The 27664-nt window shown below is 40.1% G+C and overlaps 1 protein-coding gene across 10 annotated transcripts in view; it reads left to right on the top strand.

Annotated features, from left to right (window-relative positions):
- The window catches only part of DST (dystonin), a 783726-nt gene that overhangs the window by 533526 nt on the left and 222536 nt on the right, over positions 1–27664 (top strand). For all 10 annotated transcript variants that reach the window (XM_082250079.1, XM_082250078.1, XM_082250081.1 and 7 more), the window contains 5 exons: positions 1324–1480; positions 1573–1699; positions 2674–2733; positions 6679–6911; positions 18603–18732. In XM_082250079.1, the coding sequence (XP_082106205.1) occupies positions 1324–1480; positions 1573–1699; positions 2674–2733; positions 6679–6911; positions 18603–18732 (707 nt within the window). The remainder of the gene's footprint in view (positions 1–1323; positions 1481–1572; positions 1700–2673; positions 2734–6678; positions 6912–18602; positions 18733–27664) is intronic.

Here is a 27664-nt window from a genome sequence, read left to right as displayed (position 1 = left end):
CTTCCAACGTCCGTTGGCTACTCATAGTTTGATTTGCACATTCGTTCAGGGGGGTGCGTCATCTGGCCCCTCCGTGGAGATCCCTGTTACCGCCGTGGGATCTTAATCTGGTTTTGTCTGTTCTTCAAAAGCCTCCTTTTGATAATATTAGGGAGATTTCTCTGCATTCTTTGTCGAAGAAGGTTGCCTTCCTAGTGGCTGGGTTGTGGAGTGGAGGTTTATGCCTGGAGGGACAACCCCCTGGGTGTGTGTATTCAAATCTTGCCTAGACTACTCCTGATGGGAGGAGCATAAACCCACTCAGCTCATGGAGATGAGGCTGTGTCTGTCGATGGACATCAGAGAAAAAGATTTTACGGTAAGATCATACAAAAATCGTATTTTTCCACACCTGCCTAAGACTTTTGCACAGTACTGTACGTTATTAATTTATGACAAGTAACACATATACAAAATAAACTAGGATTTCCTATGAAACATATTTCTTGTGATTATCCAGTAGGACACAGAACAATCCAGAGAATAATTATTGATTGACCACCACACACACATAATACACAAAAATGTAGCTTACATTGGAAGTAAAACCAACATTTTTGTTTTGGATGGAATAAGTATTTGTTAAACACTTTCAGGCTGTTTGGTTCAGTAATTTTTATTGGGGTTTTTAAAAATAACCAAATGAGTACCAAAATTGCCCATGCAGGGGTTACAAAAGGAACATCCAAGAGTAAAAAACACAAAAAGGTGCTAATGGAAAACAAAACAAAGGAAGACAATACATCAGATAAATGGAGAGCCCACATGAGAACCCCTATGCATAGTCAAAATGCTGGTTTCCCTTCCGTGGTACACTTTTTGTGCGAAGCAGGGAAAATTTCCATCTGCAACCTGTTCTGGTTGGTACCTGAGGCAAGAAGTGATGAGAAATCTCACCAACATAGACAGATAGGAACACTTTTTATTGCACAGTGCAAAAGGGTCACTACTTGTCAGTTTTTTTACTTCTTATACCTTTGGGTAAACTCCCCATTTTCTGTGCAAGTGACTGGGGCCATCAGGATAACCAATGAAGAGGGCATTTCCCAAACGAGATACAAAAAGTATGACAGAAATTGTACATTAGGCCATTTTTTTGGCATGCCTTCCACTCCAGATCTCATGCAGCACATGAAAAGCATTCATGGATAGCTCGTCTCTAAATTATAAAAAGGTGGATTTCACTAGGTATTGTGTTGAATCACCTTTTTAAAACTGAAATGCAGAATGTTAGGCCCAGTAATTCAAAACATGCGTGTTTCTTGTAATTGTATTTATTTTTAGGGAAGAGGATGTATCATCCTGTCAAAGTCAGATGGACTCTTTCCAGTCTTTGGTTCAGTCTTTGAAACACTGGTTTACAACAGTAAATGATAAAATTCCTCCAGAAGCACTGACTCTGTGTTTGAATGATCTGACTGATCACCTACAAGAAACTAAGGTGAGATCTTACATGTTGGAAACTTAGAGCTGGTAATGGGTGCAGTAAAATAAAAATGTTTGAGCCTAATTGTAAATTTTACATGTTTGCAGAATTTGCAGGAAGAGTGGACACAAAAGTCACCAGAAGTACAAAAAGTAAACAGCAAAGGAACATCATTGTGCAGCTTGATTACTGCAGTGACCTCACCTGCAAAGACCAGATCCACTGCCAAATCAGGTATGTAGCCAAATGACAATATAAAATGAAAATATACTATTTACATTTCTCAGTGTTGTACTAAACAAAGGCATACCTAGGCTATGCAATTTACATTTTAATAGACAGAAATTCTACTGAACAATAGGAATGAGAGCCTTTTCCTAAAGAGCTAATAGTCTAAAGATTAGTACACACTAGTCGTTTTTTTTTTCTCATTCAACCCAGCAGGGCTGAACGAAAAAAAAAAACTGACTGCTCAGGATGAGCCACTGCACTAACTATCCGATTTTAGTACAGCGATCTCCCCTGCTGTCCTTTTGTGTTCTGATGTTCTGATGGGGGGATGCCCCCCCCCCCCTCCCCACCAGAACACTTGAGTTAGCGCCTATAGGCTGAGAGCGCTGACCGGGAGCCAGTCGGCAGACCTTTTTCAGTCACCCCCCTTTGACAGAATCCGGCTGAATGGGCGGCTTCTGTCGGACCAACTGCAGGACACACAGGTTTCTATTGAGCCGGCCTGATAATCTGCCCATGTGTACTAGTCTTAAAAGGATGAAAAAAGACAAAAGAGGCAACAGAAATTTGACAGCATTCTGTTGAGCTGTAGATTACATAGTAATGTAGGTGGTAGGTGTGACATTTTGATAATGCAGCAATTATAGCTTTATTAAAACATAGTTCAAGTTTTTTACGTTTTTGTATTTTAAAGTATAATAAGGAGTGGAATAATTTAACTATATTTCCTCTGCACTATGGTTTAATACCATCATGTTAGCAATTGAAAAAGCAAGATGCTTGGTCCAGTTAGACTGCAACCTTTTCCGTTTAGTTTAAGGCATACATATTACAAGGCTGTACCATGTAATGTTTATGTTTATCGCTCTCCATAGTAGTAAATGTATATACATTGTTGAGCAGCTTTTACTATAAGAGGCTTCCTTTCTGAGTTTGCAAATTTAAAAAAATATACACTTATATATTTTTCCTTATAGGTAGGGGCCTGATAAATGGAGCTGCTTCATCTGCTGCTAAAGGAAATTTGACTAATAAAGGTAAGGTACTTCAAGACTTGTAAACTCAGTGCTTACACAATATGTATTTACCCACTGCATAGCTTGAAGAGCATTAAAACAAGTAGAAGAGCTTAAAAATATACAAGCCATTCGTGACCTCTCTAGCTGATTTATAGTTGTAGGTGGTTGTTTTCAAAGATCCTCTATCACAGCCAAGACTCTACAGAGTGTTTCAGTAACTTAAAGTGATTGTAAAGTCTCTTTTTGTTTCTATGAAAATACCAAACATGTTATACTTACCTCATCTGTGCAGTTGGTTTTGCACAGGGCAGCCCAGATCCTTCTCTTCTGGGGTCCCTGGCTGGAGCTCCTGGCCCCTCCCTCCTGTTGAGTGGCCCCACAACAAGCAGCTATCCATTAAAACATGGAGCTGCAGTTCAGCCCCACCCCCTCTCTCTCTACTGATTGGCTAACTGAGTTTGATTGACAGCAGCCAATGCCAATGGTGCCATTTCTGTGTCTCAGCCAATCAGGAGAGAGAGAGTCCTGGACGGCTGAAGCACTTGTAAAACATTGCTGGATAGAGAAGGGGGTAAGTATTAGGGGGTTGCTGCACACAGAAGGCTTTTTATCCTAATGCATAAGAGGGAAGACAGCGCAGCGCCTTCTAAGTGCAGCAAGACATTTATTGAAGTATGTGCAGCAGTATTACACTCACATTTAGTCGGTGAATAAGTCGGTGTGTAATACTGCTGCACATACTTCAATAAATGTCTTGCTGCACTTAGAAGGTGCTGCGCTGTCTTCCCTCTTGTCTCCCCCCAGAGATCTCTTCTGTCTCTTCCGCCGGCAGCCGCTACAGTGGACAGCTACCCCCTGAACTGTTTGGGGGTCCCCCCACCCCTGGTGTTTCCCTTCTCCCCCTCCCCCGGGTCCCCAGGACCAGACTTTTTTTTTTTTTTTTGAGACCTCTTCTTGCGCCAATTCACCACCAAACCATTATCCTAATGCATAGAATGCATTAAGATAAAAAACCTTCTGAGTTTACAACCCCTTTAAAAACACCTGCTGAATGTATACGTTGGAAGGGTGGCAGCCTGTCAGGATTTGCTCTCAGTAAAAAATAAAAAAAATTACTCAGGAATGCTTAAAGATATGGATATTAGTGAAAGTTTGCTTTAAAGTGCTTTTACTGATAGGAATTGTAAAATGTTTGAGTGTGCATGGTCTGGGCACAGCTTCACTTTAAAGTGACCGTGTCATGGCTTAAAACATTTCTAGGATAACAAGATTGCTAAAGATCAGGCACCATGTGTTTCCTTTGTGTATCAATGTCAAATTCCTGCATTTCCAATGGGAAGTAGAGCCACTGGCAATTGACAGAAGAATTATCTTTAGGCTTGGCATCTGGAGGGGTCGAGGCCTAATATCGACTTTGGCAAAAAGGAAAGTCCCCTGAATAGCCTTAGCCTAGGATCTCCAAAGGGACTTATATGCATCATACGTTTGCTTAACTACTGGTATTACTTTATACATTTTTAGGTGAAGTGATAAAGTGATGAACAACACATTATAAGTGTGAATGTACCATGCAACCAGTTAACTCTTCTAAATAACCACTAGATGGAGGTGTTGTCGAGTCAGTATGATAAACCAACTGCAGGGTCCTGTGATTTGTAACTAGGACTGCTTCTTTGGGAGTTCTTACATTTCTTTCCAGTTCTAACATAAAAGCAGTGAATATGCTGTTGAGTTTTTATTAATTATTAGGATTTTTTTTGTGGGTTTAGAAAATGATCTGAAATCTTTAAATGATATGCAAATATAGAATGTAAATATTTGGGTAAAGTTTCCATGTTGGCTAATTGTTATAATCAATTTTATTTTGTTGCTTCAGTGAGCTGCTAACTCTCAACTTTTTTCAGTTTTTATTTTTTAATGCAGTAGTAGTTCCTTGTAATGTGACATTTTCAGAAAATTAGTTTTTACACTGATGTAGACTAATTAGTTGAGACCCTTCTTCTGTGGAGTTTATGGCTTTATTAATATCACAGTCATACTAACACATACACACCCTAGGAACAGTTTATGTACCCCTATTCATTCTCTGAAGAAACCTTTAAGGTACCTGATTCAGTTTTTTTTTGGGGAAGACATACGCCGTAGGCCTTATGTCATCTGCATAATGTCACTCTTGTCCTCTAAATAATTAACCAAGACAACACATGAAGATAAATTATTGTATGTTAGGATATTTTTATGAATTTTATTTTATATATTTTATTATACAGTGCATCCCGGAAAGTATTTACAATGTTTCACTTTTTACACTTTTTGTTATGTTTCAGCTTTATTCCAAAATGGATTAAATTAATTATTTTCCTCAAAATTCTACAAACAATACCCCATAATGACAATGTGAAAGAAGTTTGTTTGAAATCTTTGCAAATTTATTAAAAAAAAAAAAATAATAATAATAAGTATTCACAGCCTTTGCTCAATACTTTGTTGAAGCACCTTTGGCACCAATTACAACCTCAAGTCTTTTCGAGTTAATACTACAAGATTGGCACACCTATGTTTGGGCAGTTTCACCCATTCTTCTTTGCAGGCCCTCTCAAGCGCCATCAGATTGGATGCCAACAGCCATTTTCAGATCTCTCCAGTGATTTTCAATCAGGTACAAGTCTGGGCTCTGGCTGGGCCACTCAAGGACATTCACAGAGTTGTCCCGTAGTCACTCCTTTGTTATCTTGGCTGTGTGCTTAAAGTCATCGTCCTGTTGGAAGATGAACCTTCACTCCAGTCTGGGTTCAAGAATGCTCTGGAGCAGGTTTTCATCAAAGATGTCTCTGTACATTGCTGCATTCATCTTTCCCTCGACCCTGACTAGTCTCCCAGTTCCTGCCATTGAAAAACATCTCCACAGCATGATGCTACCACCACCATGCTTCACTGTAGATATAGTATTGGCCAGGTGATGAGCAGTGCCTGGTTTCCTCCAGACATGATGCTTGCCATTCAGGCCAAAGAGCTCAATCTTTGTTTCATCAGACCAGAGAATTTGGTTTCTCATGATCTGAGAGTCCTTCAGGTGCCTTTTGGCAAACTCCAGGCGGGCTGTCATGTGCTTTTTACTGAGGAGTGGCTTCCATATGGCCGCTCTACCATACAGGCCTTATTGGTGGAGTGCTGCAAAGATGGTTGTTCTTCTGGAAGGTTCTCTTCTTTCTATGGAGAAATGCTGGAGCTCTGTCAGAGTGACCATCGGGTTCTTGGCCAACTCCCTGACTAAGGCCCTTCTCCCGATTGCTCAGTTTGGCTGGGTGGCCTGCTCTAGGAAGAGTCCTGGTGGTTCCAAACTTCTTCCATTTACAGATGATGGAAGCCACTGTGCTCACTGGGACCTTTAATGCTGCAGAAATTTTTCTGTATTCTTCCCCAGATCTGTGCCTCGATACAACCCTGCCTCGGAGGTCTACAGACAATTCCTTGGACTTCCTGACTTGGTTTGTGCTCTGACATGCACTGTTAACTGTGGGACCTTATATAGACAGGTGTGTGTCTTTCCAAATCATGTCCAATCAACTGAATTTACCACAGGTGGACTCCAATCAACTTGTAGAAATATGTCAAAGATGATCAGTGGAAATTGGATGCACCTGAGCTAATTTTGAGTGTCATGGCAAAGGCTGTGAATACTTATGTACATGGGATTTTTTCATTTTTTATTTTTAATACATTTGCAAAGATTTCAAACAAACTTCTTTCATGTTGTAATTTTGGGGCATTGTTTGTAGAATTTTGAGGAAAATCATTTATTGAATCCATTTTGGAAAAAGGCTGTAACATAACAAAATGTGGAGAAAGTTAAGCGCTGTGAATACTTTCCAGATGCACTGTATGTGTGTATAATATTTGTATCATAGGTACACTGGTAAACAATAGTGTGGATTCATTTTAAAGCTTTTTCCTGTTCTGTAGAATTGGCTGTAGTGCAGAAAGGAATGGCAGATGTTAATGAAGGCTATGAACATTTGGGAAAATTACTAAAAGACAAAATGAGTGAACTGGAAGCTCGACTCTCTCAGCTACAGCAAATCCAGAATAAAACCAACTCATTGATGCAGTGGCTTGAGAAAATGCACACAACTGCTACTTCATGGGAAGCCCCTACAGATAGTGAATCGGTGCGAACCCATGTTGAGCAGCACAAGGTATTGTATAGTTTAACTGTTATGATCCTAAAGTGTTGTATGGCAAATGGTAAATACAGATACTCATGTCTGGTTGTGTGTGCAGTAAGCATGGAGCACAAGAAAACCCACAGCTATATTTTACCCATATAATGCCCGATCTCCATATGTGGCCATTTCACATTAAAATAAATAAATAATTGTACTACCTTGCTTTAGCTCTTTACCATTATCTGATGTTCATGTACAGTATGCTTTGCTGTTTTATGGAGCACTAAGCCTTTTATAAACTTTAAAACTATTGGTGTATATGGGAACATAAGAGTTTATCCTACTCACCTACTTTTTGGATGAGGTAGTAGAGTCTGCAGTTAGGAAAGAACAGTCACCTCATGAAGCAGTGGGGTTGATCTACTAAAGGCAAATATACTGTTCACTTCACAAGGGAAGTTGGACTTTGCAAGGGAATTATCCCTAGAGCTTAGTAAATGAGGAGAAGCTCTGCTGACTTCCATCATCCAATCATATACAGTGGGTACGGAAAGTATTCAGACCCCCTTAAATTTTTCACTCTTTGTTATATTGCAGCCATTTGCTAAAATCATTTAGGTTCATTCTTCTTCCTCATGAATGTACACATAGCACCCCATACTGACAGAAAAACACAGAATTGTTGACATTGTTGCAGATTTATTAAAAAAGAAAAACTGAAATATCACATGGTCCTAAGTATTCAGACCCTTTGCTGTGACACTCATATATTTAACTCTGGTGCTTTCCATTTCTTCTGATCATCCTTGAGATGGTTCTACACCTTCATTTGAGTCCAGCTGTGTTTGATTATACTGATTGGACTTGATTAGGAAAGCCACACACCTGTCTATATAAGACCTTCCAGATCACAATGCATGTCAGAGCAAATGAGAATCATGAGGTCAAAGGAACTGCCTGAAGAGCTCAGAGACAGAATTGTGGCAAGGCACAGATCTGGCCAAGGTTCCAAAAAGATTTCTGCTGCACTTAAGGTTCCTAAGAGCACAGTGGCCTCCATAATCCTCAAATGGAAGATGTTTGGGACGACCAGAACCCTTCCTAGAGCTGGCTGTCCGGCCAAACTGAGCTATCGGGGAGAAGAGCCTTGGTGAGAGAGGTAAAGAAGAACCCAAAAATCACTGTGGCTGAGCTCCAGAGATGCAGTCAGGAGATGGGAGAAAGTTGTAGAAAGTCAACCATCACTGCAGCCCTCCACCAGTCAGGGCTTTATGGCAGAGTGGCCCAACGGAAGCCTCTCCTCAGTGTAAGACACATGAAAGCCCGCATGGAGTTTGCTAAAAAACACCTGAAGGACTCCAAGATGGTGAGAAATAAGATTCTCTGGTCTGATGAGACCAAAATAGAACTTTTTGGCCTTAATTCTAAGCGGTATGTGTGGAGAAAACCAGGCACTGCTCATCACCTGTCCAATACAGTCCCAACAGTGAAGCATGGTGGTGGCAGCATCATGCTGTGGTGATGTTTTTCAGCTGCAGGGACAGGACGACTGGTTGAAATCGAGGGAAAGATGAATGCGGCCAAGTACAGGGATATCCTGAACAAAAACCTTCTCCAGAGTGCTCTGGACCTCAGACTGGGCCGAAGGTTTACCTTCCAACAAGACAATGACCCTAAGCACACAGCTAAAATAACGAAGGAGTGGCTTCACAACAACTCCGTGACTGTTCTTGAATGGCCCAGCCAGAGCCCTGACTTAAACCCAATTGAGCATCTCTGGAGAGACCTAAAAATGGCTGTCCACCAACGTTTACCATCCAACCTGACAGAACTGGAGAGGATCTGCAAGGAGGAATGGCAGAGGATCCCCAAATCCAGGTGTGAAAGACTTGTTGCATCTTTCCCAAAAAGACTCCTGGCTGTATTAGATCAAAGGGGGCTTCTACTAAATACTTAGCAAAGGGTCTGAATACTTAGGACCATGTGATATTTCAGTTTTTCTTTTTTAATAAATCTGCAACAATGTCAACAATTCTGTGTTTTTCTGTCAGTATGGGGTGCTATGTGTACATTCATGAGGAAGAAGAATGAACTTAAATGATTTTAGCAAATGGCTGCAATATAACAAAGAGTGAAAAATTTAAGGGGGTCTGAATACTTTCCATACCCACTGTACAAGCAAAAATTTTATTTTTTTTCTCACAGGTATCTAAATTTCAAAAATTAGCTGCATTTAGAAGACTTTTCTAAAGCCTAGTTTAGCTGCGTTTAGAAGATCTTTCTAAAGCCTAGTTTAGCTGCGTTTAGAATACTTTTCTAAAGCCTAGTTTAGCTGTGTTTAGAAGACTTTTCTAAAGCCTAGTTTAGCTGCGTTTAGAAGACTTTTCTAAAGCCTAGTTTAGCTGCGTTTAGAAGACTTTTCTAAAGCCTAGTTTAGTTGCGTTTAGAAGACTTTTCTAAAGCCTAGTTTAGCTGCGTTTAGAAGACTTTTCTAAAGCCTAGTTTAGCTGCTTTTAGAAGATTTTTCTAAAGCCTAGTTTAGCTGCGTTTAGAAGACTTTTCTAAAGCCTAGTTTAGCTGCGTTTAGAAGACTTTTCTAAAGCCTAGTTTAGCTGCTTTTAGAAGACTTTTCTAAAGCCTAGTTTAGTTGCGTTTAGAAGACTTTTCTAAAGCCTAGTTTAGCTGCGTTTAGAAGACTTTTCTAAAGCCTAGTTTAGCTGCTTTTAGAAGATTTTTCTAAAGCCTAGTTTAGCTGCGTTTAGAAGACTTTTCTAAAGCCTAGTTTAGCTGCGTTTAGAAGACTTTTCTAAAGCCTAGTTTAGCTGCTTTTAGAAGACTTTTCTAAAGCCTAGTTTAGCTGCGTTTAGAACACTTTTCTAAAGCCTAGTTTAGCTGCGTTTAGAACACTTTTCTAAAGCCTAGTTTAGCTGCGTTTAGAAGACTTTTCTAAAGCCTAGTTTAGCTGCGTTTAGAAGACTTTTCTAAAGCCTAGTTTAGCTGCTTTTAGAAGATTTTTCTAAAGCCTAGTTTAGCTGCGTTTAGAACACTTTTCTAAAGCCTAGTTTAGCTGCTTTTAGAAGATTTTTCTAAAGCCTAGTTTAGCTGCGTTTAGAAGACTTTTCTAAAGCCTAGTTTAGCTGCGTTTAGAAGACTTTTCTAAAGCCTAGTTTAGCTGCTTTTAGAAGACTTTTCTAAAGCCTAGTTTAGCTGCGTTTAGAACACTTTTCTAAAGCCTAGTTTAGCTGCGTTTAGAACACTTTTCTAAAGCCTAGTTTAGCTGCGTTTAGAAGACTTTTCTAAAGCCTAGTTTAGCTGCGTTTAGAAGACTTTTCTAAAGCCTAGTTTAGCTGCTTTTAGAAGATTTTTCTAAAGCCTAGTTTAGCTGCGTTTAGAAGACTTTTCTAAAGCCTAGTTTAGCTGCGTTTAGAAGACTTTTCTAAAGCCTAGTTTAGCTGCTTTTAGAAGACTTTTCTAAAGCCTAGTTTAGCTGCGTTTAGAACACTTTTCTAAAGCCTAGTTTAGCTGCGTTTAGAACACTTTTCTAAAGCCTAGTTTAGCTGCGTTTAGAAGACTTTTCTAAAGCCTAGTTTAGCTGCGTTTAGAAGACTTTTCTAAAGCCTAGTTTAGCTGCTTTTAGAAGATTTTTCTAAAGCCTAGTTTAGCTGCGTTTAGAACACTTTTCTAAAGCCTAGTTTAACTGCGTTTAGAACACTTTTCTAAAGCCTAGTTTAGCTGCGTTTAGAAGACTTTTCTAAAGCCTAGTTTTGCTGCGTTTAGAAGACTTTTCTAAAACCTAGTTTAGCTGCGTTTAGAAGACTTTTCTAAAGCCTAGTTTAGCTGCGTTTAGAAGACTTTTCTAAAGCCTAGTTTAGCTGCGTTTAGAAGACTTTTCTAAAGCCTAGTTTAGCTGCGTTTAGAAGACTTTTCTAAAGCCTAGTTTAGCTGCGTTTAGAAGATTTTTCTAAAGCCTAGTTCAGCTGTGTTTAGAAGATTTTTCTAAAGCCTAGTTTAGCTGCGTTTAGAAGACTTTTCTAAAGCCTAGTTTAGCTGCGTTTAGAAGATTTTTCTAAAGCCTAGTTTAGCTGCGTTTAGAACACTTTTCTAAAGCCTAGTTTAGCTGTGTTTAGAACACTTTTCTAAAGCCTAGTTTAGCTGTGTTTAGAACACTTTTCTAAAGCCTAGTTTAGCTGCGTTTAGAAGACTTTTCTAAAGCCTAGTTTAGCTAAGTTTAGAAGACTTTTCTAAAGCCTAGTTTAGCTGCGTTTAGAACACTTTTCTAAAGCCTAGTTTAGCTGCGTTTAGAAGACTTTTCTAAAGCCTAGTTTAGCTAAGTTTAGAAGACTTTTCTAAAGCCTAGTTTAGCTGCGTTTAGAACACTTTTCTAAAGCCTAGTTTAGCTGCGTTTAGAAGACTTTTCTAAAGCCTAGTTTAGCTGCGTTTAGAAGATCTTTCTAAAGCCTAGTTTAGCTGCATTTAGAAGACTTTGCTAAAGCCTAGTTTATCTGCGTTTAGAAGACTTTTCTAAAGCCTAGTTTAGCTGCGTTTAGAAGACTTTTCTAAAGCCTAGTTTAGCTGCGTTTAGAAGACTTTTCTAAAGCCTAGTTTAGCTGTGTTTAGAACACTTTTCTAAAGCCTAGTTTAGCTGCGTTTAGAAGACTTTTCTTAAGCCTAGTTTAGCTAAGTTTAGAAGACTTTTCTAAAGCCTAGTTTAGCTGCGTTTAGAACACTTTTCTAAAGCCTAGTTTAACTACGTTTAGAACACTTTTCTAAAGCCTAGTTCAGCTGCGTTTAGAAGACTTTTCTAAAGCCTAGTTTAGCTGCGTTTAGAAGACTTTTCTAAAGCCTAGTTTAGCTGCGTTTAGAAGATTTTTCTAAAGCCTAGTTTAGCTGCATTTAGAAGACTTTTCTAAAGCCTAGTTTAGCTGCATTTAGAAGACTTTTCTAAAGCCTAGTTTAGCTGCATTTAGAAGACTTTTCTAAAGCCTAGTTTAGCTGTGTTTAGAACACTTTTCTAAAGCCTAGTTTAGCTGTGTTTAGAACACTTTTCTAAAGCCTAGTTTAGCTGCGTTTAGAAGACTTTTCTAAAGCCTAGTTTCGCTAAGTTTAGAAGACTTTTCTAAAGCCTAGTTTAGCTGCGTTTAGAACACTTTTCTAAAGCCTAGTTTAGCTGCGTTTAGAACACTTTTCTAAAGCCTAGTTTAGCTGCGTTTAGAACACTTTTCTAAAGCCTAGTTTAGCTGCGTTTAGAAGATTTTTCTAAAGCCTAGTTCAGCTGTGTTTAGAAGATTTTTCTAAAGCCTAGTTTAGCTGCGTTTAGAAGACTTTTCTAAAGCCTAGTTTAGCTGCGTTTAGAAGATTTTTCTAAAGCCTAGTTTAGCTGTGTTTAGAACACTTTTCTAAAGCCTAGTTTAGCTGCGTTTAGAAGACTTTTCTAAAGCCTAGTTTAGCTGCGTTTAGAAGATCTTTCTAAAGCCTAGTTTAGCTGCATTTAGAAGACTTTTCTAAAGCCTAGTTTATCTGCGTTTAGAAGACTTTTCTAAAGCCTAGTTTAGCTGCGTTTAGAAGACTTTTCTAAAGCCTAGTTTAGCTGCGTTTAGAAGACTTTTCTAAAGCCTAGTTTAGCTGCGTTTAGAAGACTTTTCTAAAGCCTAGTTTAGCTAAGTTTAGAAGACTTTTCTAAAGCCTAGTTTAGCTGCGTTTAGAAGACTTTTCTAAAGCCTAGTTTAGCTGCGTTTAGAACACTTTTCTAAAGCCTAGTTTAACTGCGTTTAGAACACTTTTCTAAAGCCTAGTTTAGCTGCGTTTAGAACACTTTTCTAAAGCCTAGTTTAGCTGCGTTTAGAAGACTTTTTTAAAGCCTAGTTTAGCTGTGTTTAGAAGATTTTTCTAAAGCCTAGTTCAGCTGCGTTTAGAAGACTTTTCTAAAGCCTAGTTTAGCTGCGTTTAGAACACTTTTCTAAAGCCTAGTTTAGCTGCGTTTAGAAGATTTTTCTAAAGCCTAGTTTAGCTGCGTTTAGAAGACTTTTCTAAAGCCTAGTTTAGCTGCGTTTAGAAGACTTTTCTAAAGCCTAGTTTAGCTGTGTTTAGAAGACTTTTCTAAAAGTAGTTGGACTCACACAATGCAAACTAGCCATATCATTCATACATAATGATAAGCAATATTTAGTTGTATACAATTTAAATGCATTTAAGAAAAGAAGGAAAGTGCTGTTTCCAGGGTCGACTTTTCCTTCCTATCTGCTGCTAAACATGCATTGCGTTTAGCTGCAGATAGCTGCAGTACGTTTAACAGCAGGAAATGACACACTTCTCCTTTTCTTCCTGAAATGCTGAATCGAATTCATCGTCATGTAAGTATTCATTTTTTGCAGATGTGGTCTATCAATAGCAATAGTTAAAAGTGGACACTGACATTCTGGTAAAGTCAAAAAAACTTATCGGGGTAGGTTCTGATTTCCTCATACGTGCCCTAGTTAGATGCTGTGATATTAGAGGATGTACTCATTTTCACTTCATTTGCCTGTCTCTCTGCCCCTCTCTCTCTCTGCCTCAGGGCTGGCTCACACCAGAACAAGGTGTGGGAAAGGCACACTCCATGCACATTTTTTCACGTGCACCACATGTGACCATACTGCCCTTGCTATCTGCATGCGGGTGCCAATATATTGTTAACGGCGTCCCAAATACAGATCGCAAATGCAGTTCATTTGCAGGCAACACATTGTACAGCAGTACCATGCAGTTTGGTGTGGAGCATTTTGTGAATGCACTGCTTTTTTCATGTTTCAGTATGATTTGCAGCCCATTCAAATGAATAGACTGTCAAACTGCACCCCATGTGAATGTGCGGGAACCTCACAGGAATGGGTGCTGCATTCCCATGTGATCCCAGTGTGAATCAATCTTCTCTCAAGCCGGCACAAAATGACAAGCACTGGCTTTGTTTTGTATTCCGTTTCAATTGCACAGCTCTCTCTCCTTGCTCAGAAAACTACCAACAAAGAGGAAATGCCTGGGGTATGACATCCCTCCAAGAATGAGGTATTGGGAAAAAAAAGCCTGAAAACCCTGACACACTGAAAGGGGAAGTCCACCCTAACACTAATATCGCTACATCTCCAGGCATCAAGGATCTAACACTAACCTTTCTAGCCCTGTATAGAAGAAATCAGTATACAGTACATACCTTTTCTAAAGCTGCTCTGGTCCGGTACCATGCTGAGCTGTCAGCAGCAGATTCGCTATGGAGGCGGGTGCAAAGGAGGCAGCGTACAACGGAAACTGTATGGGTGAAGTCACTTCCCATTCATTTCACAGCCGTTGCCGGCTGTGTCCTCTGCAGAGTTTCCATCGCTTGAGACCAGATCAGATCGGCTTCAAAAAAGGCATGTATACTGATTTCTTCTTTACAGGGGTAGATAGGTTACTGTTAGATCATGCATACCTGTAGATGTAGTGATTTTAGTGTTAGAGTGGACTTACTCTTTAAACACAGCTAAACTAATTTACAAACTGCAACAAATGTCCATGTTAATGTAGCCTTATTGAACATACCACCTGTGTGTATGATGTCTTATCTCAACAACTTATAAAGAGACTCTGTCACCCTGTCCATTTAAGGAAAAGTAACAGGGTCTTTTATATACCTATTCAGTGCTTCATCGCCATTCATTTTTCTGCCTGTGCTGCTGGTAAACACCTGGTGCTTTCAGGTATAGGGGGTGGGTAGGGCTGAGCATTGCCTTGTGACGAAGAAGGGGGTGTCATCACTGACCTCTAAGTTCCAAAACAAGTAATTTTGGTGACAGCTGCATAGAAGAAGCAACAGTGGGGAAAGCTAAAGTGGTAAGTATAAAGTGATCAAGGGTAGGTTTTAAACTGACTTTCCCACTTTGTCCAAGGTGACAGAGAGTTCTTATAAAGCTAAACTCCAGCTTTTAATACACTTTACATAGTTTGTTTGTGCCAAGCTGGCACAAACAAACTATGTCCCTTACTATTCTGTAAGGCCGCTGCTGGTTGTGCTGTATAAACTGTATGAAGCTGAGGCTACATAGAGCATACAGCACTGTGTTCCAGGTTCGAACCGAGACTTCCTTTCTCATACTGGGAACACAAGAGAATCTATTTGATCGGCGCTCAGCCATTCAGTGAAAGAAATGTATTCTAGCAATGAATGCAAAGCTTCCTCTGACTCAGTCAGAGGTGCAGACTGATGATGTCACAACCTCTTACTCAGCCAAACAGAGGAAGTTTTGTATTCATTGCTAGAATATATTGCTTTTTTTGAATGGCTGAGTGCGAATCAGATAGACTCTATTGTGTTCTGGGTAGGAGACAGGAAGGTCTTGTCTCGAACCCGGAACACAGTGCTGTATGTACCCGCAGCTACATGCAATTTATACATCACATGCAGGGCCCTCACATGTTAGCGATGGACATAGTTTGTTTGGGCCAGTGTATCAAAAGCTGGAGTTCAGCTGTAAACTTGGAGTGTCTGATATAGACCTGTCTCTAATGGGAAATTTCTAAATGAATTGTAATAATGAAAAATGGAGGTGCAATCATGTAAAAATGTGAAAGTTACATTAAACATTATATTAAGGTAAACACTTTTCTGACACATTATTGTGGCAGTGTTTGTCTTAAAGTAATTCTTGATGGGATTTTCAAAATTTTTTTTAGCACTCCCATATTATCAAAAAATTGTGTAAAAAGTAACCGCGCTAGATAATCAACGTAAACTCAAAAGAGTTCAAAGCAGCAACTTAAAGTGTAACAAACATCCAGAAACATAATAAATAGAAAAGCTGCGCTAAATTGAGAGGACTATGGATGAGTTAAATGCAAAAGTCCTAATAGAGTCCCATAAACATTAGTAAGTTTGGTGAACAAAAAAGAAAAGTGAAATATAAGTCCAAATGCATCCAGATGATAAATGACTCCTCTAGAGAGATTGACACTAGATGTATATACTGCTTACCAGAAACAGCAAATTAAATCGCCTGATAAGATGATAATGGCTCTCTGAATCGACTGTAGAACCAGGGGGAGATCCTTAGGAGGGATTCCAAGCCTCAGACGACACGATACACTCAATAGGCGTCAATCATGTGCATATAAAATATTCATAGCGTGATACTGTATTTGTAGCAGAAGTGCACACACTAGGTATAAATCACCTATGTGAATAAATTGGGAGTAGGTGCTAAGTAAAGTAGAAGACCACCACCAACATCACAGGCTGCTTACCAGATACAAATAAGTTGATAACATAAAAAATAAGTCCAAAGCCGCCAAAGATCAATCCCATGCGACAGATTCAGTCCTCAGCTGTGACCACCACCAACATATACCACTGCTTACCAGAAATATATTAAAATGGTGCAGGCAACTGTCTAGGAACCAGAAGTTTGGAAATCCCCTAGGGTATGAGTTCAGTGAAGTGCCCCTCAGAATCGTGGAGAAAATCGGTCCCAACCAAAGGAGGAGTGGAATCCAAAGATATTCTCACATGTATCTTTAAAATTTCAGATCCATACTAAGACGCCCACATCCCTCTCTGGCGGGGCCTGAGAAGCTAAATATACACAGACAGGTGCAAATCTCAGCAGGTTCGAAATGACAACCAATCAGGGGGTAATACGAGCCATGTCGATACAACTTTCATATGTATTTAAAGCTCTGTCAGGTTTTTACAATAGAAGTAGAATTCCTCTGCTATGCCGGACAATTGCCGAGTCGACATGTTCATATCACTAGTGATATGAACTCATACCCTTGGGGATTTCCAAACTTCTGGTTCCTAGACAGTTGCCTGCACCATTTTAATATATTTCTGGTAAGCAGTGGTATATGTTGGTGGTGGTCACAGCTAAGGACTGAATCTGTCACATGGCATTGATCTTTGGCGGCTTTGGACTTATTTTTTATGTTATCAACTTATTTGTGTCTGGTAAGCAGCCTGTGATGTTGGTGGTGGTTTTCTACTTTACTTAGCACCTACTCCAGATTTATTCACATAGGTGATTTATACCTAGTGTGTGCACTTCTGCTACAAATACAGCATCACGCTATTTTATTTTATATGCACATGATTGACGCCTATTGAGTGTATCGTGTCGTCTGAGGCCTGGAATCCCTCCTAAGGATCTCCCCCTGGTTCTACAGTCGATTCAGAGAGCCATTATCATCTTATCAGGCGATTTAATTTGCTGTTTCTGGTAAGCAGTATATACATCTAGTGTCAATCTCTCTAGAGGAGTCATTTATCATCTGGATGCATTTGGACTTATATTTCACTTTTCTTTTTTGTTCACCAAACTTACTAATGTTTATGGGACTCTATTAGGACTTTTGCATTTAACTCCCATATTATGGTTTTCTATTAAGGCAGGCGGTACATGGTTAGAGTCTCTGCCAGTTCCTGCTGAACCAGCTGAGATTCGAACCATGTATGGGCAGGCTGAATTTACCAAGTTGAGAGGTCGATCAACTTGGGTACAACCAGCATGCTGGGTTTTACCTACGATAATCGCTAGCATTAATCACTGTCCCCCCCCCCCTCCCCCGTCCCCCCTCCCCCTGGGAGCAAACAATGGCTCGGCAGAAGGGATTCACACATCAACACTGTCTGTGTTGATAGGGGAATCAAGCAAATTTCTTTCCTGCAACCTGTGGTTGTAGGAAATAAATTTACTCCATGTATGGCTGGCCTAAGTGTAGAGATTTATTAACGCTGGATATACTGTATATTTCCTTTAAATAAAGGATATGTCAGTGAAGAGGTTAATTATAGTACTAGCACTGCTATAATCACTGAAACAGATCTGTCTGATATGCACATTGTGAATAATACCTGCTAATGCTGACTTAATGCTTTAGCAGAGGGTAATCTTTGAACAAATCCCCATTTTGGCAGCTGCTCAACTTTATTTACTAATGTAACTAATGTATAACTCAATTAGTGAAATCCTTCTTTGTGCATGATTAACTTCTATACAGGCTAAATTAGCTGTAAAGCAGCTGTTGTAAATAGCAGTAATGCAGAACATCCACTGCACGCTATGTTACTACTGGGGAGAAGCGTGGACAATGTGGACACTTCCAGACATGTTTACGTCAAGTCTGTAAAACTGCACCGAGCTGTACAGAATATTGAATGTTACAGTAGGTGCCATGCTTGCTTCACTATACATTACGGTCCTAAAAGTTAATCATGCTTTATATTGCAATGTCGTTTTACACAAATGTTTGCACTCCATATTATTACATCCCAATAAAAGAGCTTTATTTACATCTCTTAAATTTCAATACTTACACCTCTTAAACGAAGGGCTTTTCATGCCATTAAGCTACATTTTTCCGCCACCAATACACAAGAGTAAGACTGTATAGCTGGAAATGCATAAACAGTGATTTTATTGGGCTTTTAAATGCCATGGGTAAATTTAATACACTTTAAATAATATACATGGAATGGTTATCATTTCAAAGGAACTGGGTCCTTAGTTTACCATTGCCCAGTGGGCTGAAGTCTGACAGTGCTCCCCGGATACCAATATACCTGAATAGTTTGGCTAGATTTCACCAACAAGGTAGCATTGCAAAATTAGAAACAGGGCGTGCAATCCCTAAAAAACAGGTGGGGAGAGGAAGCCACAATGCTTTTGTCTTGGAAAATGTTTTTTTTAGTATCAACCTGCTTTTGCCTTTTTCTAGGTGTTTGCAGCAGAAGTGAAACAGAATGAAAGCAAAGTTGAAGCACTAAAAGGCAAGCTTAAAGGTTTCATAGAGAACAATATTGATGCTCCAGAGATTCAACAATGGAAGGACATCTTAAATAAAATAGGTATGCTTATCTTGCTGAAATACCTTTAAAGAGTAACTCCACTTTTGTGGGGGGAAAAAATAGCAAATAAAGAAAAAACAATATAGCGTATACAATTGCGACACAAATCATATTGTAAATGAATGTTATTAAAAATGACCTTTACTTTTCAATCTGCAGCCGTTGTAATTTTCTGAAAATGTATTGCAATATGGCTACCTGGAGGTGTTCTGTACATAGAATGTGTACTGACCACACCCCAGAAACATAATTTCCTGCTTGTGTGATTGGCTCACTGGTTTTCCCAGAAGTCTGCACTAAGATACAAGTCAGATTTCTGGCATCCCCTGCAACAAAAATTTCATTTTTGGTGAGATACTCCCAAAAGGAACACGTCTAAAGGGATGCAGGCCCAGCAGATTTCCTCATTAGAGCCCTGCAGCTGCCACAGCTGATAGATAATTATGAAACCACTCCCATTAGACCCACTCAGCACAGAGGCACAAACAATGATTTTTTCAGAATAATAAAAGGTAGGAATCTGTAACAAAGTTTGTTATAATCCCTGCAATGTACAGAGATCACCCAGAGGGGGGTCTTTTTTTTCTCAAGAAAAGTGGAGTTATGCTTTAAGCATATAAACAGTTTAGTAATGTTTTTATTAAATGTTAAATACGTGAAATCTTTCTTTATTTAATCTTCCCACAATTCCATGCGAAGAAAGAGGCTCAAGCTCAGTGTTGTATATGTCAAAGACATTCTGCCACATCCCTATATAATGTACAAAAGAAAGGAAACCCCCATTAGGAATGTATAGGTAGTGAATATACATTATCAAGAGAACAGATATAAAATCAATATATTTTTTTATTAAACACATAAAGTAAAAGTTATAAACAGCACAATGCAGTTTAAGAATTTCATGTTGGGAAATTTAGTGGGAACCCCATCTCTAGATTGGTCCCTACACCTATGAGATCCAGTTTGGGTTCCCACTATAAGTGGATTATATCAGCTTCATATGCTACTGTATGGGGATTTATTGATTGTTCTTAAATTGCATTGTGATGTTTATTACTTTTACTTTATATTTAATAAAAAAATATATTGATTTTATATCTGTACTCTTGATACTGTATATTCACTGCCTATAAAGTCCCAAGGGGGGTTTCCTTTCTTTTGTATACAATTCCGTGCACAGAAGATATCAGACTGAGTGGGAAGATATTTACTGTGTACCAATCGGGCATTATTGCATCGCACAAAAAACAAAATGTAGCTGCGTGACGCAAGGCTTTGTCAGTCTACACATGCTGCCACTTACTACGCCTGTGTTGGAGAAAGATGCAGTCAAACAGTTATGTCTGTCTACTCAAACTAATACCTTTAATCCCTGTTACAAGAATTATATTCATGAAAAATGTAAATGAAAACAGATCCTTGTCCTTATGACACAAACTCTTCTTTAACAGAAGTACTCTGCGCAACCATTGCTTGACATTGTATTGTTTTCATAACTCCAGCAAGGCAGATAAGGAAAGGGATAGAGACTTGGAGGATGTGACTAGAAAAATCTCTTCCCACTGACTAGCTAAGGATATAATTAGAAGCTAAGTTAGGCATTGCTATCTAACATTATGTGGGAGTAACAGATTCTGTTTGTATCATAAGCTTTCCCTTTCTTCTTCACAGTATTTTAATCTCCTCCCAAAGCTCAAGGAATGTTTTGCCAGCAAATGTTAGAAAATATGGACAGATGTACAGTTGTTGAGTGCTTGTTCAATGTAAGAGTCGGCAGACTTTGTTTAAATAGGTTAGGTTGCCCCAAAGGGTGCTACACATAGTGGATGATCAATGCACAATTCCCCAGTAATTATCAGAATGAGAAATAATGATATGTATGTGAGCATATTGCAACCTTTGTAGACACCTCTGCTAACTGATCTTAGGTAAATGTACAATGCATAAACATACTTGTTAATTTTTTGATTGTACATACCTAAGATCCCAGCATTCTGCATATTGTGCAACATTTTCTGACTGCCCTCTCATATCAACGGCTAGCCTAACTCATCTGATTGTTCATTGACCTTTTGTGTTAAACACATTTTTGTATCATTTTTATACCTCTTGTAGCTTTTTGCGTATGTGTGTGTGTATATATGTATATATGTGCGATACTGGGAACCTCCCAGTTCAAGAACACCCAGGTACAGTACATTATATATATATATATATATATATATATATATATGGTATCTCACAAAAGTATAAACCACTAGCAACAAAAGTGAGTACACCCCTAAGTGAAAATGTCCAAATTGGGCCCAAAGTGTCAATAGTTTGTGTGGCCACCATTATTTTCCAGCACTGCCTTAACCCTCTTGGGCTTCACAGGTTACCACTGGAGTCCTCTTCCACTCCTCCATGACGACATCACGGAGCTGGTGGATGTTAGAGACCTTGCGCTCCTCCATCTTCCATTTGGGGATGCCCCACAGATGCTCAATAGGGTTTAGATCTGGAGACATGCTTGGCCAGTCCATCAACTTTACCTTCAGCTTCTTTAGCAAGGCAGTGGTAATTTTGGAGGTGTATTTGGGATAGTTATCATGTTGGAATACTGCCCTGCGGCAAAGTCTCCTAAGGGAGGGGATAAGAATCTGCTTCAGTATGTCACAGTACATGTTGGCATTCATGGTTCCCTCAATGACTGTAGCTCCCCAGTGCCAGCAGCAGTCATGCAGCCCCACACCATGACACTCCTACCACCATGCTTGACTTTAGGCAAGACACATTTGTCTTTGTACTCCTCACCTGGTTGCTGCCACACACGCTTGACACCATCTGAACCCAAATAAGTTTATGTTGGTCTCATCAGACCACAGGACATGATTCCAGTAATCCATGTCCTTAGTCTGCTTGTCTTAAGCAAAATGCTTACGGGCTTTCTTGTGCATCATCTTTAGAAGAGGCTTCCTTCTGGGGCGACAGCCATGCAGACCAATTTGATGCAGTGTGCGACGTATGTTCTGAGCACTGACATGCTGACCCCCCACCCCTTCAACCTCGGCAGCAATGCTGGCAGCACTCATATGTCTATTTTCCACAGAAAACCACTGGATATGACGCTGAGTTTATGCACTCAACTTCTTCGGTCGACCATGGTGAGGCCTGTTCTGAGTGGAACCTGTCCTGTAGTCTTGGCCACCGTGCTGCAGCTCAGTTCCAGGGTCTTAGCAATCTTATTTTAGCCTAGGCCATCTTTATGTAAGGCCATCTTTATGTAGAGCAACAATTCTTTTTTTTTCAGATTCTCAGAGTTTTTTGCCATGAGGTGCCATGTTGAACTTACTCACTCCCAATATGAGGGAGTGAGAGCGATAACACCAAATTTAACAGACCTGCTTCCCATTCACACCTGAGACCTTGTAACACTAATGAGTCACATGACATCGGGGAGGGAAAATAGCTAATTGAGCCCAATTTGGACATTTTCACATAGGGGTGTACTCACTTTTGTTGCCAGCGGTTTAGACAATAATGGCTGTGTTTAACTATACATTTTGCATTTTGCACTAGTGGAGGTGGTCACAGACACAGGAGTTGCAAATATTACTTTGAAGTTTCACAGCACCAGTCTGTCTTGTAGTCTGTAGATTTTGAATGGAATTTTCACATACAGTCAGGTCCATAAATATTGGGACATCGACACAATTCTAATCTTTTTGGCTCTATATACCACCACAATGGATTTAAAATGAAACAAACAAGATGTGCTTTAACTGCAGACTTTCAACTTTAATTTGAGGGTATCTACATCCAAATCACTTTTTCACATGGCTGTATATACAATGCTCAGCATAAATGGGTACACCCAACAGATTTGTCAGAAACCCGTTACTTTATTTCAGAATCAACACTTTCTATGGGACACTATACTACAAAATACTCTCACAAATGCGGGCCATTGATTGCAACCAAGATTTGTTAATTTGCACACATAAAAAAATAAATTCATTCAAAACCATGTTGCTAAAATGAATACACCCCAATGAAAGTCTTAGGAGCAAAGCTACGTTTTAGACAACAAAATCCTAATTAACAAGAATTCAACTACAAGTGAGTGTAATTATTCATTAAACAGGTGTCCAGCAGACAGTTGACTATAAAAGGGCGTTGCTTATCAAAGAAAACCTCGTCCCATTTTATGCTGTCAGCAAAGGCACCACATTGAAGAGAAATGTCACAAAATTATTCCTTCACACAAGAATGGTGAAGGCTACAAGAAGATCAGCAAAGCTTTACTTATCAGTCAATACTGTAGCAAAAGTGATACAAAAATGTAACAAAGATGGAACTGCAGCCATCTCACAGAGACGTCTAGGCCGACCACTGAAGTTAACACCTCAACAGGAGCGTCTTCTTATCAGAAGGATTGAAGAAAATTGCCATGCAAGTTCACTGTAGTTAGCTAAAGAAGTAGAAAGCCAAACTGGGGTGATTGTTGCCCATGAAGGAAGCCTCTCCTAAAGCCTATACACAAAAAAGCGCACCCAGAATTTGCCAGGGACCATGCTGAAAAAGAAGACGACTACTGGGACTCTGTACTTTGGATTGGTGAGACCAAGATAAATGTTTTTGGAACTGGTGGTTTCAAAACTGTATGGTGTCACAAGCGTGAGGAGTACAAAGAAAAATGCATGGTGCCTACAGTGAAACATGGTGGTGGCAGTGTCCTTCTGTGGGGCTGCATGAGTTCTGCTGGTGTCGGGGAGCTGCATTTCATTGATGGTATCATGAATTCACAGATGCGCACTGTTCTATATTGAAAAAGAAGATGCTACCAGATGCTGTCATGTGGGCACGAATGACAAAGTAAAAGGAAGGTGGAGGATCCTAAAGAACGATTTCAGGGACTTAGGTAATAGATTGAGGAATAGGACCTCCAAGGTGGTTTTCTCTGAAATACTGCCTGTACCTCGAGCCACACAAGAGAGGCAAAAGGAGATTAGGGAACTTAACAATTGGCTGAGGAACTGGTGTAGGAAGGAGGGGTTTGGGTTCCTGGAGAACTGGGCTGACTTCTCTTTAGTAAGGATGGGCTGCACCTTAATGGGGACGGTACAGCTCTTTTGGGGAGAAAGATGGCCACCAAGTTGGAGGGGCTTTTAAACTTGGAGACGGGGGGGGGGGGGAGGGCTCAGAAGTAGAGTCAGTCAGGAGGGAGCAAAGGACTGAAGGCAGTGGTAGGGTCAGCAGCGACAGTAGGTCCATAACGGCAATTGGCAGGTCTGTGCGGGAGAACCTCAGACTAAACAGGAATAAACATAACCACCAATCACGTTTAACTTCCGTAAAACTAAGAGGGGTATATGCTAATGCCAGGAGCCTAGCTAATAAAATGGATGAGTTGGAAATGTTAGTACATGGGGATGACATAGACCTTGGGGGAATAACGGAAACTTGGTTCGACCCCTCACATGAACTGCTGGCCAATATCCAAGGGTATTCGGTGTACCAGAAAGGACAGGGTAGGAAAAAGAGGGGGAGGGGTATGTCTCTATGTCAAGAACAATGTAAAGGTGATAGAGAGGAGTGATATTACGGAAGGGATGAGCATGGATTTAGAATCTGTGTGGGTAGAACTCCATAGGGAAGGAGAAAAGGGAAAAGTAATTGTGGGGGTATGCTATAGGCCACCTAAAAAAGGGGAGGAGGTAGAGCTGGAATTTTTAGCACTACTGGGTAAAGTGGCAAAACTGGGATCAGTCATCATATTGGGGGATTTCAATTATCCCGACATTGACTGGGAACAGGGGACTACACACTCACAGAAGGCCCGTCTATTCACGGAAACCTTTCAGGATAATTACATGTCACAGTTGGTGGACTCTCCAACTAGAGAAAAAGCAGTCCTGGATCTATTGATCACTAATGACTCAGACATAATCTCGAGGTAGAAGTCCAGGACTACCTGGGCTCTAGCGATCACAGGATGATCACATTTAGTGTAAATAACAATATAACAAAGCAAGTGGGGAACATAAGAACCCTAAACTTCAGAAGGGCAAACTTGCCAAAATTGTACTCATTGATGGAAAGGGTAAACTGGGACCAAACCTTGGGATCACTGACCACAGAGGAAAAATGGGAATGCTTTAGGAACATATTAAGCAAATGCATCTTGCAGTGCATTCCTATGGGAAATAAATTTAGAAGAGACAGAGCCAAACCTGGCTGGCTAAACCGTAGCGTTGAAAAACTTATTAGGGGAAAAAAATTGGCCTTCAAGAAATATAAATCAGAGGGCACAGTATCAGCTTTCGAGCAATACAAGGAGGCAAATAAGAAAAGTAAACACGAAATCAAGATGGCTAAAATCAACTTTGAGAGACAAATAGCGGAGGATAGTAAAAAAAAAAAAAACCCAAAGAAATTCTTTAAATATATCAACAGCAAAAAAACTAGGGCTGAGCATATTGCACACATAATTAACGATGATGGGAGGATGGCTACAGAGGACACTGAAAAAGCAACCGTGCTGAATGCTTTTTTCTCGTCAGTCTTTACACAGGAAATGGAGGGGTACACTGACCATGACTGTATGGTTAGTAGTAATACACAGGACTTGCCACTATGGCTAACAGAGTGTGAAATCAGGGAAAGGCTGGATAAACTTAACACAAACAAATCACCAGGCCCGGATGGCGTACATCCGAGAGTACTCAAGGAACTCAGTAAGGTTATAACTAGACCACTGTTCCTGATGTTTGCTGACAGTATTAGGACAGGAGATGTACCAGGGGATTGGAGGAAGGCTAACGTGATTCCGATATTCAAAAAGGGCCAGAGGCATATACCGGGAAATTATAGGCCTGTCAGTTTGACATCAATAGTATGTAAACTTCTGGAGGGGATGATAAGGGACTATATCGTAGAGTTTGCTAAAGACAACAACATCATCAGCAGTAATCAGCACGGGTTTACAAATGGGCGTTCTTGTCAAACCAATCTCCTAACATTCTACGAGGAGGTGAGCTGCGAGCTAGATAGGGGAAGACCAGTAGATCTGGTGTACTTGGATTTCGCTAAGGCGATTAATACAGTTCCCCACAAGCGCTTAATTTTTAAAATAAGGTCTGCAGGTATCGACAGCAGGGTTTGCTCTTGGATACAGAACTGGGTAAAAGGGCATGTCCAAAGGGTGGTAATAAACAGCGCATATTCAGACTGGTCTGAGGTAGTAAGCGGGGTGCCCCAGGGCTCAGTCCTGGGACCAACCTTGTTCAATTTATTCATAAACAGCATTGAGGTCGGGATTAGTAGTTCGTTATCAGTTTTTGCAGATGACACAAAATTGGCCAGGGCAATAACTGCACAGCATGAAGCAGATATCCTACAGAATGACCTGGACAAAATAACGGAGTGGGCAACGACATGGCAAATGAGGTTTAATGTGGAGAAGTGTAAGGTTTTGCACTTTGGGGACTAAAAACATAAAAACACAATAAACGTTAGGAGGGGAACCCTTGGGGGAATCAAAAATGGAGAAGGATCTGGGAGTCTTGGTTGATGATAGATTAGGCAACAGCATGCACTGTCAAGCGGCAGCTGCCAAAGCCAGCAGAATATTAGCATGCATAAAGAAAGGGATGTATTCCAGAGATAAGACTATAATCCTTCCACTTTATAAAACTCTGGTCCGACCGCATCTGGAGTATTCTGTCCAGTTCTGGTCGCCAGTCCTCAGGAGGGATGTGTTGGAGCTGGAGAGAGTCCAGAGAAGGGCAACTAAACTGATTAGGGGATTGGAGGACCTTAATTATGAAGAGCGTCTGCAATCGCTCTAATTATTCTCCCTGGAGAAGAGACGCCTGAGGGGGGACATGATAGCAATTTATAAATATCTCAATGGGGATCTCAGCTTAGAAAAAAAGCTGTTCTGTCGAAGGGATTGCATGAGGACAAGAGGGCATACAATGCGATTAGAGGAGAAGCGTTTTAACCTCATACAACGTGGGGGGTTCTTTACTGTTAGGGCTACACGATTGTGGAATTCTCTATAACAAGAGGTGGTTTCTGCGGGAAGTATGGTGGCTTTCAAAAGACTCTTAGACGTACATCTCAAGGATCAGGACATTCAGGGCTATGTGAGATGATTACAGCCACACGCACCTACACAGGTTGAACTGGATGGACTATTGTCTTTATTCAACCTCACCTACTATGTAACTATGTACCATTACTCAGTGTCCTTGGTTGTTGTGCATTTTTCGAACATGACAATGATCCAAAACATACATCTAAGGCCACTGTTGCAATTCTGAAGAAGACCAGGGTGAAAGTGATTCAGTGGCCTAGTACTGTATGTCTCCTGATCTGAACCCAATCAAAACACCTATGGGGTATTCTGAAGAGAGAAGTTAAGCATCATTCTCCATCCAGCATTCAGGCTCTAAAAGGGGTTGTTCTTGAAGAATGGAAAAAGATAGATTTTGTAAAGCTGAAGATTGTGTAATCTAAGTTATATTATTAACCGTACTTTCATGTAATGAGCTCAACAAATGTTCTATACAACTCAGTTTTGTCAAAATTGTGGAAATTGTTCTTGTGTTCATTGATTAAAACCTTAAGTTTCAAAAGTGTACTCTTTTATGCTGAGCATTGTATATGTAAGAATGATATACTACCAGATGGTTATTTTACAGTGGGATAGAACAGCTTGCAGCCACTAGGATGCCTATAGCACCTGTGGCCCCAGTCCTGGTCAGGACGGCTTGTCTAAGTTTGCATTTGGTAATGGTGGGACCATCACCATTGTGTTGTATTATTAGTCATTTTCCTGTTTAACTGTGTGGGAAAGATTTTTGATAGCAACTATATAGCTATAATCATCATGTGGTTACCTTTATGTACTATGACATAGATAAGTTCAAAATCACCCCTGTCA

The sequence above is a fragment of the Pelophylax lessonae genome (genome assembly GCF_965119305.1).
Source record: "Pelophylax lessonae genome assembly, chromosome: 3".
Taxonomy (NCBI): domain Eukaryota; kingdom Metazoa; phylum Chordata; class Amphibia; order Anura; family Ranidae; genus Pelophylax; species Pelophylax lessonae.
This window is presented reverse-complemented; position numbering and strand designations above follow the sequence as displayed.